Source organism: Nansenia antarctica (assembly GCF_963989245.1).
Source record: "Nansenia antarctica genome assembly, chromosome: 4".
Classification (NCBI taxonomy): Eukaryota; Metazoa; Chordata; class Actinopteri; order Argentiniformes; family Microstomatidae; genus Nansenia; species Nansenia antarctica.
Window position 1 is genome coordinate 14,353,131 of NC_137689.1, and position 17,105 is coordinate 14,370,235.

Here is a 17,105-nt window from a genome sequence, read left to right on the forward strand (position 1 = left end):
TTTTTTAATAAAACTAATACATTCACGAACTTTTGCTTAAAGTTTTTAGGACTCAAACTCTTTGGACAGAGTCTAATTCTGAAAAAGACCTACACAATTCAAGACCTCATAAAATCGTGATAAGACTTTTTAGGACTTATTAAGGGTCTTGATTTTCCCAAAATTTATTTATCAACTTTTAATACTTTTCAAGACACCGCGGATACCCTGTGAAGTTACAGCGAGCACAGTGACTCAGTATATAGTGGCTTATATTGATTATTAAGGTGATAATAGAGAGAGAGAGAGAGAGAGAGAGAGAGAGAGAGAGAGAGAGAGAGAGAGAGAGAGAGAGAGAGAGAGAGAGAGAGAGAGAGAGAGAGAGAGAGAGAGAGAGAGAGAGAGAGAGAGAGAGATCTATTGTCGACTGAACAGTTGAATATCAAAAACCGTGGTATTGACAATGGGCAACAGACGCGGATATCGGGAATTAAAGCGCAGTGTTCAATCAATGTGTGATTGATATTTGTTTACTGATGCTACTATTGTTAAATACAACACATATATAATGGTTTTACAGTTTAAATGCTATGTCCAGGAATCGTCCAAACGGGGTTGACCTGCTGAGGTTAAGGTAGGGGTTACTTAGGGTTTGGGGTAGCCAGTCTATTTATCTACCTGGTAATCCTATTAGTTAGCTGTGTTTAGCTAGCTCGTTAGATAAATCACTGCATAGCTACATCCTTTCAAACTGGTCTTGAATTGATCTTGTTCAATGTATGAAACGATGACAATAGACGTACCAGAAACGTGATGAATATGCACAAGAAAGGCCTCAACCGCACATGTTCATGTGGAAGAAATAGCTTTTGTTTTCAACGTTTCTAGCTGCTGTCAAAGAGGAAGAAGTTTATACGTCAATGACATCTGTTTACTTCCTGGTTCCCATGGTACCCACTTCCTCGTCTACGAGCTCGACTCCGTGAAACGTCAATATTGCTACCTACTGCCACCTAACGTTCACCAACGGTAGATGGCATTCCAATCACCAATCGTGCATGTGCTGAAACCTTATCAAACGTACTCTCTATGCCATGGTATTAACAGTGGCTGAAACCAACCAGAGGGAAATTAGACTTTATTTTCGACATGTTCATTCTATCCTCCTGCATGACAACTGGAAAATAAAGGTGTTGACGCATGTCAATTTGCTTTCATGACTTTGCCAGTCCAGACTAGGACTGACTGAGACCTATGGAGAGTGGGGTAAGAATTGACTTGTGTTGTCCTCTAGGCAAGGAAAAACATGTCACCCTGGTATGACCTGTTCCCGGTTGCCGCTTCCCGCGTCGGTTTCACCAGCTGCTGTCACATACATCACACAATCACACGGTCTGGTGAAAAGGTCTGCATGTCGTTAATTCTCAAATCGCGCAAATGACCAAAAAAGAAAAAAGCGTAGCAATTCAGGCTAATCTTTAGCTAAATGATTCACATGGTTTTATACACTGGCAAAACCACCAACATGTATGATATATACTTTTAGACTTCAGTGTTTCCTCCAGGATTTTTCACATTAGTGGCGGAGCGCTCATTTTTCTCTGCACGCGATTTGTTTTCGCGTGCATGCGCATAAAACGCGCACTGGCGCTCAAAACAAAGACGTAATTTCACCAAATACTAGAGGGTGGCAACAATTATAATTTCTTAAATCATTAGTCATTAAAGCCGAGCAGTTGATTTTATATAGAAGGTGATCAAATACCAATATATCCTACAGCTGCAGCGGAACATGCGGAATGCGCATTACACACACACACACACACACACACACACACACACACACACACACACACACACACACACACACACACACACACACACACACACACACACACACAGATCAATACGAAGTAGGCCTACATGAGAGTACACACACAAAACCGGCTAACGTTACTCATTAACTGTTTACACAAGTAAAATCACAGTGTGACAGTCAGATGGAGCATTCGGTAAACAACAACAGCAAGGTAATGCTATCAGTTGAGTTAAAGAAAACAAACTCTTACCTTTGAGTTTGGCGGCCTGCCACGAATAAATGCATATAGAGGAAAAACTGGACTTGGATAACTTTGCTTTGACATAACAGTCATTATACCTGACATTTTACCATGTGCTTCTCTCCATCACAGCCAGATAGAAATGATGGGGCCTTCCTGAATTTATGGACACATGACAACAAATGGGTACAGTTGCCTAGATACAGGGGGTGGGTCAACTTACCCACTGGCTCCTGTTACCCCACTCTCCCCTATAGGCCATCATCCTGTCTAAGGAATGGCATGAGCCAGCCACATGAAATAAAGACAAACACATGTGTCATCACATGACATCTCTTTATTTAAAAATATGAAAGTATTAACATGCATAGCCTTCCGTGCTGGCAAGTGGCCACCGGACCATATACATTTACATTAAAGCATTTAGCAGACACCATATTCCAAAGCGACTTACAATCGATACATTTGACTAAGCAAGTGAATCATCAATTCACCAGTCGTAGCAGGAAGAGTAATTTAGTTCAGGCCAGGGGCCATTGGCAGTCGTCATGATAGAAGATGAAGAATGGGGGGTAACATGAAAACATTTGGGGAGATTGAACACAGATGGGCAGCAGCATTCTGGATGAGCTGCAGAGGTCTGATGGCGGAGGCGGGGAGCCCGGCCAGGAGTGCGTTGCAGGAGTCAAGGCGGAAGAGGACCAGTGACTGGGTCAAGAGTTGTGCTGCCTGTTATTAGCCTGTTCTTCCTTGTAATGTAGCCTAGTGAAAAGAGTTTCACAAATCACCCTAAGCCTTGATTATGGTTATATTTGATTGATCCCATGGAGATGGACAGACTGCTTCAACGCAAAAATGGCACAGGCCTACAGATGTTGTTATTCAGCCTTGCATACATGTTTTTTCTGAAAGGGGCAAATCTGCTCATTACAGGTCCAGCAACTTTGCAGAGGGTGAGGCTCAGAGATGGTGTCCTGGTGGCAATGGTTGCACCCGCCGTTGGGGCCCCTCTTGCTGCGTATCAGCTGTCGGAGCTCTTTACGCGTTTTGGCATCCATGCAGAGGGCCACATCCACGACTTCTATCCGGGTGGGATCCCACACGCAGTCCTCTTCACGGCCAGACTTAATAGAGGTCATGCCGCAGTTTGGTGGCACCCAGGCACTGTCATAACCGTTCTGGTGCCAAGTTTTCTGAAACTGGTGGTTGTCACAGTCGATCTTCTTGACTTTTCCTACCCGCACCTTTAATTTAAATACTATTGAGTCCTTCTTGTCAGTATTTTGAGGGTAACACTTTGCTTTATCGATGTTGCGGCTCACATACACCCCAGGTCCCAACAATCCACTGCTGGAGCACTGAAACCCTTTGGAGATTATAGCCCGGGCAAGTTTCAGGTGTGTGCCATGGAACATGGTATAGACGCGTCCTGTCCTGGGCTCCTCACCTGCATGGAGTGGCTTTCTCTCTTCCATTGCATTCCAACCAGAGAACGTGATTTCCATCTTAATAAGTGCAAATGAATCTGTGGAAAATGCAGGACATTTTAGACTATTCAAATCGCATAGGCTTCTTTCTGGCTCATAATATTCAACATCCTCAGTCCCATAATATTCAACATCCTCAATTGTCCAAGGACTCAGTTACATTATGCATATACTTAATATAAGTATCACTTAAAACGTAACAGTTTTACATATAAAACATGTAATAGTAAACGATTGTTACCCGTGTGCGGTCTTCCACTTTCGAAACCTTCACTTTCGTTTCTTTCCTAAACCTCGCTACCACGTCTTATTACTTATCTGTGTTCCAATAGTTGAATCCGCCCACCTACTTCCGATCACTGTAACTGTATGTCAATTGTGATGTCTTCAAAATAATAGCGCCCAATAAACTTGTTTAAGCATTTAGATTGATTAAATATGGATAAAGAACCGCAACTTTGTGTATAGACCATTATGTGTGTCCTATGCAGTGCAAACAGGTCACTTAAGTGTGTGGCCAGAGTAAATAGCCAAAAACGTTTGCTAAGACATCAGACTCAAACTCATTTGATCCATATTCTAGAAGTGTTGCCGGGTAGAGTGGTACCAGACATTAATTGAAATCTTTGTCCAGTTTATACAAATATAATGTGTAAAATGACATGGCACCAACCTATACATTTATAAAATCTAAAATACTTTTTCAAAATTGTATATAGTTTCTGTTTTTTTTTTTATGTTAACCTTTATTTTGAATCCGCAAAAACGAAACTGGAAGTCGCAATGGAGCTAGAATGTGAAAGTTCGAGCACAGGTACGTTTGGAACAGTTGGAGCAGAGAACAAACCACACAGTAGGGGGCAGCAGAGGTCTTTGTCACGAGCCTCATTTGTAAACATTGCGTTCGCACAAAAGAAGGTGTGCCACTTTTAAGCAAACTTTCCAAGTGCTGCTTACATTGCGGTGGATACGACCCCTAATGTGTTAGTGTTGGAGCTAGCAGCCTTGTTGTATGGTGGTACAAGTTGTTATTATCAGTAAACTGGAGATAAACAGAACAACGAGTTGTCGTGCATGTCCTTCGCCTCCTGTGAGTATTATTTTATCAAGACAGAAGATCCTGACAGCATTTGGAGAAAGCTACTTTTCTAGGCTACAGTCACAGTACAAGACAATAATATAGCTCATCATTATGACCATATTATTAACTTGCTGACTCAGTGTTCACTGCTGACTCCCGCCATGGCGTTCTCATGAACACTCAGACTATTCTTTAAAACACAAGCCCATATTTGTATCTTGTAAAAGTATTTTAAAACAAATGAAATGTTCCATAGATAGTCTAGAGTAGGCTACATCTTTCAGCTCACCATGATGTTATTCTCTACTCGTTTTAAAACTCCTTATTACACAAGTATCCTATGCTTTTATTATTATAATTATTATTGTTATTATTATTGTTATTGTTATTGTTATTGTTATTATTATTATTATTATTATTTAGCTGTATTTTATTTGTATTTTGGTACCAATTACCAATTAATACCAGCAATATTATAATTATTTCAGTACTACACTGTAATTTAGATTATGATACACACAGCAGACAGGGAACCTGCTCTTCTGGGTGGGAACCTGCACAGCCGGGTATAAGATGATTTAGATTTTTTTGATTGCAAGAAGGCGGGGGAAAAGGGAACAAAGGGGCAGGTGTGATCCCACCCCCTGATGTAATCAGTGTGTCTGCTTTATTACAAGATAAAAACATCACAAGCTACATCAAGAACAATTATGCTGTCTTTCTCTTCCACTGCTCCCCAACCCCTCTAGCATTCTATAACGCCCCGCCTCCATGATGATGAGAAGCAGTTAAGTGTAGAGCTCACACTAGTGTGCAGTGGACTGTTTACAGACTGTTTACACTACATTACAGAAGAACCCTGTTGAAATAAAAGGAAGCGAGTGACTTGTGCGTTTGAATACTCAACACTATTTGGATCATGTCACCTGTGAAGCTTCAGATCCAAGGTAAGGTTATATATATAAATGTTTCCTTTACACCAAATGCTTGCAGAGACAACCAGTGATGTATCAAAGGTTACCAGCAGGAAAACATTTTTGTTAGTTTATTCAAGAGGAATCTAAGTTACAGTTTTTCTTGAATGCTTGCTTCAACCATTTCACATTACCACCACATTCCAACCACAATAACATATAAAACCTACAAAAACAGTCCTTTTTTGTTGTTGCTAAATAGTTCTCATTGATATCACACAAAATGCTAATGTAAGCACCTTTTTTATCTAGCGAGCTGCTTCTTTCTGAATATTTTAGATACATTTTATTCAATATAGCAATCATTCATATTCAAGTGAACATGTCAAATGAATTTACCTTTGTTTTCAGTTGAAAGTTGGTCAACCTGCACAATGTATATAGATCGTTATAGTTAGGCTACTGTTTAGTATCATTATGAAATTAATGGTGGAATACATTTTTCATTAGATTACAAATTATACTATGTTGCACTGATTTGCTTTTTGTGGTCATGTACTGTATTCTAATTTTGCAGAGTTGTACTGTAAGGCATTTTGCTAAATAAATTTGATGTTTTGGCAAACGTGTTTAGGAGACAAACAAGTCAACATTCCCTCCCGAATAATTTTGCAGGCCTAACTTTGTCTAGCTTTGGCTTTCATTTAAATATTGTGAAAGATGTCCCGTCAGGACGTGTAAAAGTACTGTTCTCTGTTAGTAATTACATGCAGCTGTCGGATGTACTGTATGAACAGCGATCTTCAAGTTCACTGTGAGGAGCATCTAGAGAGAACTATAGAATACTTTTAATAAGGTTAATTGGATTCATCTTTTGCCAACTTAACAGCGTTCATAAGACTACATGATTAATGTATCATAGAACCTCCCTTGCACAACTGACCCCTCTAATACACTATGAAAGTATAAACTTCAGAAAATGAACTGGAGACATCATTTTTGGAGACATGCATCATTGTTATGATTAGCAAGATTTTGTCAGTGCAGTAGCAAATTAACAGTAAATTCCTCAATTTACCTTACCCGTAAGCTGAGTAAACCTTGGGCCAAATCAGAACATATTTACAGTGTGTTAGCAACCAATCAGATTTACTTTTTCTAGCAATCATAACAGTGATTATGATTCCAAAAATGAATTGACTCTAATTATGTTTATATTTTGTAGTTTGTAAGACTTTCATAGTTGAAGTCTACAGTATAATCTAAAGTGTAAAGTACACTCTAAACCCTCTAATTCTAATTTGCCACACTGTGCAGAAATGCACAAATATAATACACATTTGAGCCACCCTGTCGTGTACAGTAGAATACAGTTGCGTGTACAGGATAGACTACACCGTGAGTGTACAGGAAAACAAACAAAGAAAGAATAGTAGACAATATAACTGCACTTAACATAAATATGTATTTCCATAATCCTGGCACTAATATGAACCTGTCCTCTGCCTGAACCATCCAAGACAGACACAATAATTTAAAGAGGATAAGAATAGGATAGCATGTAGATAGATGGACTGTCATCACATAGCACAGTGCACACTGTGCTGTGTAGATTACATAAATATCCACCATCAGAAATGTCATCCTTCTGATACACGGTATCGACATTGACACACATAGTACTTGAAGTACTTGTGCTTCTGAAGAGAAATTTAATTAGTTCGATTATTAGAGTTAATTTATGTAAGACAAGTATTGATATTGATATTGTCTATTCATCTTCAATATAGCCTAATGTGACTGTTAGGTCAACAAATCTATTTGTGAGACACACGCTCCAGAGTATAAAAAAAAAGTACATAAATATGAGCAGGCCTATGGCAAATTAGTAGAAGTTGTGATTGTGTTTAATCTTTGTCATTGAGTTGGTCATTCAACTCCTTTTATTTGACTTGAGGTTAAACAGTGACAGTATGACCTGGAAGTTCCTCCCCTCTTTGTATAAATATGCACCCATTAGTAGAATCATTTCACTTTTTACGACAGCGTAAAGGTTTAACATCCTGTAAACTCAACATGGGTTTTTTTGTTAGCTGGACTTGGTTTGCAGCGCTGGCTTTATGTCCTGTCTATATGGGTAAGTTCCTTTATTCAATATAGACTTTGCATTGCAATGCAACTTCAGTCTATTGTTACCTTTTGTTTTTAAATCTTTTACTCACATTTGTGGGTAGGATCTTGTATGATGCAGCATAGGGGGTGTCATGGGAACGCTTAACATAAATGTAGGTCTATCCATTAAGTTTTGGTATTTTTCAATTAATTCGATATGAAACTTCACGTATGACATCATAATTGTTGTTATCTGTGTAAATAGATCCTCTTGAATACTCTTTCATAATAAGAAGTGGGGCAACCTTGGTTTTAGTTTCATAACATGAATTTTCTGCTGCTCATCATCTTCATATAGCTTGTCTATTTCTTATAGACAATTATAAACCATAATGTAAGAAACTACAACAGTATTCATCATAGTGACCCTGTGAACTAAATGCCAGAGACTGGCAGGCAGTGTTGTAGTCGAGTCCGTAAATCTCGAGTCAGAGTCGAGTCCGAGTCCCCAGTGTTCAAGTCCAAGTCGAGTCACGAGTCACCAAAGAAGATAATGCTCGAGTCCGAGTCAAGTCCGAGTCCTCCATGCTCGAGCCTGAGTCGAGTCACGAGTCCCGAAAATCAGGACTCGAGTCTGAGTCCTGGACTTGAGTACTACAACACTGTTGCCAGCTGCATTTAAATCTGAAAATGATTGCCCTGAATGAGAAGTCTGCAGGTCAATGTGATTCAGATTGTTGTGTTTCTGCAGATGAGACCATTCCGTCTGATGGTTCTAAGCACGAGAAGCCCTGCTTCACAGAGATGAAGGGGCTACAGAGTATTGCCCCTCTGGTACGCTCTGTGAATGAGACCCCCGAGGCCATCGCCACCGAGGTGCGTGGGACCATCCCCTCCTGGATCCATGGCAGTCTTCTCCGAAATGGGCCAGGAAAGTTTGAGTTTGGAAACCAACAGTGAGTCAAACTAAAACAACAAGTTGATGAAAGATCCATTACCTCTACAGTTCACAGGTTTCAATTCTTTTTGCATTAATCTATCTCCACTTAATAGACTAATAATATTCCCACTGTACGCCTCTCAGATTCAACCACTGGTTTGATGGAATGGCCATGCTGCATCAGTTTAAGATCGAGGATGGACAGGTGACATACAAGAGCCGCTTCCTGCAAAGTGACTCCTACAAGAAGAACAGCGAGAGGGACCGTATCATGGTTTCAGAATTTGGCACTTTAGCCATGCCCGACCCCTGCAAAAACTTCTTCCAACGCTTCCTCTCTCGCTTTGAGATGCAACGTAAGTCATGTAGAGGGAGGGGTTAATGAGGCAAGCAGCTGTGCAGTTCATGTAACATGCTAGCATTCAAATTCCCAATTCTCCTTACTGGTTTTAGCATAGACTCAATTCCTTAAATCCTTAATTTGTGTTGTTGTTTTGGTACAAAGTTGAGAGATAGGGATAGGGGAAATGTGATTACTTTGTGCGCATCAGTGCGCCTTTAACACTCAGGTTAAACTTGTTTAAATAATTTATTCTTAAAGTTGTAGCATGTAGTTTTGTGTGTCTTTGGCGACACTGTCTGAAAAATTAAAATGTGCTATGTTTGTTTTCTAATAGTGGCAAATGTGCATATCCACAAAACATACAAATAGTAGCCTACGTAGTTATCTAATGGTATTTTAATAGTCTCTTCATCCCATATTGAATTTGGGTATAGCGTAATGGTCTATAGGCATACAGTAGTAGGCTACTATTGTTATATAATGATCTACTGTATAGGCTTCTATTGTACAGTACAAGCTGCAGTCTGCAGATAGCAGGTCATGCAAGTCATGTAGCTGTTACTGAACAGTATTTGTGCTCCTTTCTGAAGCAGAGGTTAAAAAATAAAATTAAAAAACACAGACGGTATGTTTCTGACTATCTATTCCAAAAATATACAAATTATATATTGTGACAATATTTGCCAGCCTGGCAAAGTTTATGACCTGAGAATCAGTTCATTCTAATTCCACTGTAATTTCCATGGTTGCGTTGCAGTGTGGTTTTCAGATTCTTATGAGATAGTTTAAACAAATCTGACAACGGGAGCACTATTTTAAACCAAGTCATTCAAATTAAATTAAAGTTCTGCAGTAAATGAGCCGCGCCTGTCTTCATACTTTGGGTTGTAAAGCTGCAGTCCGAGCAGCAGGGGAATAGATGCCCGTAATGATTGATGACGGTCCTGGGCTGTATAATATCATCGGTTGGCGAAAACAAGAGATGAGTAGTCATTTCCTCTTGCGTTTTTGTAAACAACCGCGACTTTCAAATAAGAGTGTAAGCCAGAAGCCATGTAGTCAATTACTAATGCATATAAACAGTTTGCATTCATTCCTTATTTTCCACTTTTTTCCACTACAGAGCCAACAGACAATGCAAATGTCAACTTTGTCAAATACAAGGGTGACTACTACGTCAGCACAGAGACCAACTTCATGCACAGAGTGGACCCAGAGAGTCTAGAGAGCATGGAAAAGGTAGAAGAGAAACAAACAAAACAAAAAGCTCCAAAACCACTTTCACAAGTCTTGTGATTTACGCAATCCCATAAAACCCTTTGTTGATCTCATTTTAATTGCTTTTTCTTTTCTTTTTTTATTGCTGAATTAAGGGGAATTAGAGCATACAGTCATGACATGACACTTGGTGGTTGCCCCCAGTCAGCTGACAATGACAATTGTGTACCTGGAATGTTCTCTGTATTTTAGGTGGACTGGAGCAAGTTCATTGCTGTGAATGGGGCCACTGCCCACCCCCACACTGACCCTGATGGCACATCATATAACATGGGCAACTCTTATGGAGTCAAAGGTCAGACAAACAGTACATATGTAAAACAAACAAAAGAAAAAATCACTGTTTACTGACCTCTTCATCCCCACTACCCCCCTGTAATATTGTTCCTTCTTCTAGCATTGTGCATGCCAATGGCCCCTGGTCCTAGCATAGATTTGTTTTTCTTATGATGGCTTATGGATAGATGATTCACTTACTTACACAAATGTATTTGTTGTAAGTCACTTTGGATAAAGGTGTCTGCTAAATGCCAAAAATGTAAATGTAATCTCAAACCTCTCTGACACAAGTGAAAGCCAAACAAGCCAAGTGTGCTATTGACAGCAAAGAGATATTTATAATCATAATCTACAAAATGAATGTTTTGCTGTGCAGTGAGCTCAGATAATTCTAGGGTTAGCTGTTACCCTTGTTCATAGGGGGAGGTTCATTTAGGGGACAAATTCCATTTTCTCGAAACAGGGTAAAATGGCATGACAACCCCTTACATAACAGATGTTCTGTTTGCTCATGTTGACTGGTTCTGTTAATGCTGACCAATGGCAACATAAAACACATACAATATAATAATAATAATAATAATAATAATAATAATAACAATAATAATAATAATACCGGTACCTTTTAATTGTATAGCACTTTTCCTGCAAATGTTGCATCTCAAAGTGCTTATATAGATCTTATATATATATATATATATATATATATATATATATATATATATAGCTTGTACACCAGCTTGTATACAATCTTTATGACAGGATATACAGTATATGTTGTATGTAATCAGAATGTAATGACATGCATGTTTTTGTGTTTAAAAAGTTGTGTTAAATGATTGGGCCACAGTATGATCATAGTTTGTGTTTCCAGGAGCCCTGTATAACATCATCAGCGTGCCCCCTGAGAAGACAGGACCCAATGACACTCTGCAGGGGGCCAAAGTGCTGTGTTCCATTGTACCGATGGACAAGGCCAGGCCCTCCTACTACCACAGCTTCGGTAAACCAAACACCCCCCCCCCACACCTGCACCACCACTGTAGTCATACCCCCCACCCCCCCAACCACTACACAATGTTGAAGGTTATTTCAGTATTGCAGGAGAATGGCTGTAGATGTGATTTTCAAATGTTTTTCTTCCTATAGCTATGTCACAGAACTATGTGGTGTTCATTGAGCAGCCCATAAAGATGGACCTGTTGAAGATAGTCACAGCTAAGCTGAGGGGGAGAGCTCTGAGTGAGGGCATCTACTGGGACCCCACCCAGGAGACATTCTTCCACCTTGTTGACAAGCGCACCGGAAAGGTGAGATGTGGGTAGGGCAGGGGATGTGACTGGTGGGGAGGGGGTCTTGATCCTAACTGACGACCTGCTCTAACTCTGGTTATAATGCAACGTGAAAATACTTCAATTTGGCACTTTAAATAAATTCTATATTACATTGATTCTTGAAGAATCTAACTTAAAATTTCTCATGAGTGGGTGGGGGTATTTTGGAGTAAATAGTGTTAATTTGCAAAAATCACCCATATGCAATAATGGTAACTACATTCTGCATTTAATTTGATCTTGCTTTTATGTAACATGGTGTACTCTCTCCCTCATCTGTACTCTAGGTCAGCTCAGTGAAGTTCCACACAAAGCCTCTGTCCACCTTCCATCAGATCAATGCCTTTGAGGAGGACGGCTTCCTGGTGCTAGACATGTGCGCCTCAGACAACGGAGAAGCCATCAACAACTTCCTCATCCAGAACTTACGCAAGTCAGGGGAGGCACTGGATGAGGTCAGCATGCAATCATTCATACAAACAGATGCACACATGCAAGCACACACACACACACACACACACACACACACACACACACACACACACACACACACACACACACACACACACACACACACACACACACACAGACAGACACAAACATACACACACACGCACACGCATGCACGCACGCACATAAACACACATACTGCAAATAAACACAGGCACATGTTGCCCTGATAGACTAGATCTAAATTCGGGATAGTTAGGGATATTTCACCCAAATTACAAAATAATATATTTGTTTGTTTACCCAGAAATTGGTTTAAATAACAAACTTCAATCAACAGATATCTAAACACATGTCCATGAGCACACACGGATACTCAAAACACACAGGCATACTGTCCAAAACACATTCATTAACACATAACATGCATATCCTTTAGGATTAGATAGGATTAGTATTAAATGTGCACATGCTCTCCCTTCCCTAGGTATACAACGGCGTAAGCAGAGCGTTCCCTAGACGTTTTGTGTTGCCCCTTAATGTGACTAATGAGACACCAACAGGTGTGAACTTGAACACACGTCCCTCAAGCCTGGCCACTTGTGTGAAAACTGATAAAGATCAGGTACGTTGGAAATGTACTGTCTTGTTTTTTCTCTGTTTAGTGTGAGAACATTAGGGAGGGGTTACTGTAAAGAACTGTAAAGTCAAAACGTTATGACATGACATGTTTGTCAGAGACATGGAGGTGGTGGTTGATTGATGACAGTAAAGAGTCTGTCACCTTCCCTTTGTGTCATCAGGTGTTCTGCCAACATGAGGATCTCCATGGAGACGACCTTCATGAGTATGGTGGTTTGGAGTTTCCTCAGATCAACTATGGCAAGTACAACACACGTCCCTACCGCTACTTCTACGGCTGTGGGTTCAAGCATCTGGTGGGAGACTCGCTCCTAAAGATGGACCTGGAGGGCAAGAAACTCAAGGTGGGTTGAATACCTCTCTGGAACTGAGCTACATTTCACTTGTATGCACGCATGCACACTCACACTCACACGCACATACACAGTGGATTACAAGAACAGATTATTTGATTCTGTCAAGGCTGGTCACACTGCTTAGAGAAGTTACTAATCAACTGCATGAGGGTCCTATATTATCACATTTTAAAGGTGTACCATAACAAGGGAGGAAGTTCTCCACCATAGACTGTGACTGTGGTGTGTCTGACCCCAGGTTTGGTACCAGAAGGGCCTGTACCCGTCAGAGCCTGTGTTTGTCCCGTCACCAGACGCAGTTGACGAAGACAGTGGGGTCATTCTCTCTGTAGTGATCAATCCCACAGAGGTAAGTCACTACAGATTAGATTAGATTAGATTAGATTCAATTCAACGTTATTGTCATCGCAGAGTACAAGTACAATACAACGAAATGCAGGTTTTCCAAAATGTTTTACATTTGCTTTGAAATTTGGCATTTGAAGTAAAAAATAATACCCAAAATGTTGAAACAACAACACTATCAGTGTCAGTATCACTCACACCTGCCTGGTTATTCTCCCCTCTGAGAAATGTATTGACAGTTTCACACTTCTCTAGGGTGTTGATTCTATCAACAACTTAGTAACCAGTTACAGTCTCATAGCCTTGCCAGACTGACATGGAGATTCATTTATAATATCTTCCCCTAACAGGACAAGAGCACATTTCTCCTGGTTCTGGATGCAAAGACATTTGAGGAGCTTGGAAGAGCGGAGGTGCCTGTGAACATTCCCTACGGCTTCCATGGAGCCTTCAATGCCATTACCAACATGACTGTCGCTCACTCCTAATGGAATGCACTTATATAGCGCCTTAGTCCAAAATTCCACCATGCAAGGCGCCAGCCTGCTCATTGGGAGCAATTTGGGATTCAGTGTCTTGTCCAAGGACACCTCGACACGTGGCGACCCGAGATCGAACCGCAGAACTGCCGACCTTGTGATCATGAGCCACAGCCTCCCCTTCTGACACCTCGATGGTCTGACATACTGAGTATTCACAGATAGGACAGAACAATACTTATTCACATAATATGCCTACAATTTGCAAACCATGTGCCAAGCAGTCAGAACTCACAATGTCTCCACTGGTTGCATTAACTGAATGTGTTAGAAGGGAGATTACATACTGTACTGCTACTGCAGTATCACATCAATAAGAACTATCCAATTGTTGCTTCCTTCAATATAACCTTTCTGATGACATTGTATTATATACAACTTATTACTGTGGCCTGAGTGGGTGCAAATCCCCATTTAACTTTAATGCATGACTTACATTAAAGTAGCCTACAAGGGAATATATCTCAACGTAGGATTCTGCCCTTCATTTTAACCTAAACTGAAGCATGTCATTTTGCACATATTACACACTGAAAATGCTATTTTTCCAAAAAAAGGTGCTCTTCACTGACCATTCTTTATCATATGATCTTATTCCTTGATCGCGACCAATGTTTTCATGGCCAGACATAATGACTTCAAATTGAGAATTCTTCTTCTCAATCATACACTGAAATCTACATACCGGTACTGGGACTTTAACCACTAACAATCTTTTGATACATGTACTTTTCTTATATTTGATATACAATATAAATCATTGTTTATTTTGTAATGTGATTCATTGCATAACAATTGTTGAATTAAACAGTATTCCTACAAAAGCAACGCCAGACTGTCAGTCTATACATTTTGAGAGTGGGCAAGTGGACATGACCAACTAACACAGGTTAACATTACATTATATCTGACTCCAAGACATATTTTATGATGAATAATTATTGATAATGATTGACACTCGATCATACTAGATCCAGTGTGTTACAGTAAGAATCCCAATATGCTATGACCATGCATAAGTAAAAAATTGTCGTGTTTACACATGGTACGACACCTAATGCTAGTAAATCAGTCTACGTGTTGTTAACTATGCATGTGACCATTAGACATTAATGGTGAACTCTGTGATAATCTGGTCATGACTATGTCGTGCTGTTTTAACAGAACCGTTATCTAGCACACATCATCATATTGACACACATAGGATGAGAATGAGAATAGAAATAATGAGTATTAAAAAATGAACCAGTTTAATAGTTTCAAAGAAACATACAAAATAAACAAACTGCAGTAAACTAATGAAAGTTTAACCATGTGTTTAATGCTATGTGTATCCTGGTCTGGACACACAGGGGTTGGTGCTTAACCCGAAAAACTCAAATAATGCATTTATTGCTGTTTTTCAATATACAACATCGACATCGATGGGAGAGACCTGTTGGCCTAGTACCAGGGGTGCTCAATACGTCGATCGCAAAGGTAGTATGGATAGATCGCATGGCATTGAAAAGAAAAAGAAAAAAAAAGTTCGCCTATCATCCATCCTCACTATGGCTTTTGCCACTTGATTGACGTACAGGTGAGCCAGTCTGAGATCTGATCTTTTCACCTAACACCTAACACAGGTTCACCACGCATGCGCAGTCAACAGCGCCAACTACAAAATACCGGCGAGACTAATTAACTAGTTAGCCTTCCAATTTCTACTATTTACTATATAATACTAAAGAAAGGGTATACAAATGAGTGGGGAAGCTGGACCAAGTAAGAAACCAATAACGTACAACTTCCATCCAGAATGGTAGGAGGACTTTTTTACACGATGTGATATTGGAAATGCGTCTGTCTGATCTGCAAATCTACGAAGGCTATTTCGAAGAAGGGAAATGTGGCAAAAGAGCGTACAGCTGCAATGATAGCTTCTTATCGCGTCAGTCACGTTCTTGTTAAACACAAGAAGTCATTCAAAGACGGCGAAATTGTGAAAAAAGCGTTTCTCGAGGTTGCAGATTGCCTTTTCGATGACAGATCCACAGTGGCTGATGACACCTTGCAAGCCTGCCGACACCTTGCAACCAGCTCCTACAGCCCTGACTACTAGAGACTAGCTGCCTCCTCCCAGTGCCAGGTCTCCCACTAAGGTAGAGAAATGCATTTATTTCCTCCTTTCAAACTAGGGAACTACCTGTTTTGTATTGTATCTGGTTTACTTTTCTGTTTGTTGGATCAGTAGTTGGCTATGGTACTGCAGACTGGCTGTCAGTGTGTGAGTGAGTGAGTGAGTGAGTGAGTGAGAGAGAGAGAGAGAGAGAGAGAGAGAGAGAGAGAGAGAGAGAGAGAGAGAGAGAGAGAGAGAGAGAGAGAGAGAGAGAGAGAGAGAGAGAGAGAGAGAGAGAGAGAGGGGGGGGGGGTTTGTGCTATGGCTCCCTATGCAGACTGGCAAATGTGTGTGTGTGTGTGTGTGTGTGTGTGTGTGTGTGTGTGTGTGTGTGTGTGTGTGTGTGTGTGTGTGTGTGTGTGTGTGTGTGTGTGAATAGCAAAGAGGGAGGGTTTGTGTGGCTGTGTGACAGAGAGAGAGAGAAAGTGTATTGTGAGTTTACTATGCAGGCTGGGAACTGTGTGTGTGTGTGTGTGTGTGTGTGTGTGTGTGTGTGTGTTTGTAGTACGTGCGTGTACGTTTGCGATGTTGAAACTAGACTGGTAGATCTTGGCAGACTGGCTACTTGAAAAGTAGATCTTGGTTCAAAAAAGTGTGGGCACCCCAATTAACACATTACAATAGAAAATGAATTTCCAACAGGTCGGCTGCAAGAGTGTCTAGCTTAGACACTCATAATGATGAAGAGTAAACTGGATTACTTCATGAAAACTACAACAAAATAAACATCACAAGCTAAATAAAAAAGCTAGATAAAAGCTTACTTACTACTGGGCAGAGAGACAGATTAGAGATTAAATGCACCCTA

At 40.3% G+C, this 17,105-nt stretch overlaps 2 protein-coding genes across 2 annotated transcripts; one reads left to right on the plus strand and one right to left on the minus strand.

The window, feature by feature from the left end:
* Positions 1-2,441: 2,441 nt before the first annotated feature.
* gig2o (grass carp reovirus (GCRV)-induced gene 2o) lies at positions 2,442-3,544 on the minus strand (the record flags this gene model as incomplete). Its single annotated transcript, XM_080529070.1, has 1 exon — positions 2,442-3,544. One exon carries the CDS (start codon positions 3,542-3,544, stop codon positions 2,918-2,920), a length of 627 nt encoding a protein of 208 aa, XP_080385196.1. The 3' UTR covers positions 2,442-2,917.
* Positions 3,545-7,569: 4,025 nt separating this feature from the next.
* bco2a (beta-carotene oxygenase 2a) lies at positions 7,570-14,684 on the plus strand. Its single transcript, XM_080528679.1, has 12 exons — positions 7,570-7,658; positions 8,385-8,589; positions 8,718-8,929; positions 10,040-10,155; positions 10,387-10,489; positions 11,348-11,476; positions 11,623-11,783; positions 12,095-12,262; positions 12,745-12,882; positions 13,061-13,243; positions 13,494-13,604; positions 13,951-14,684. The coding sequence occupies exons 1-12, from the start codon at positions 7,598-7,600 to the stop codon at positions 14,086-14,088; spliced, it is 1,725 nt and encodes a 574-aa protein (XP_080384805.1). The 5' UTR covers positions 7,570-7,597; the 3' UTR covers positions 14,089-14,684.
* Positions 14,685-17,105: the final 2,421 nt, after the last annotated feature.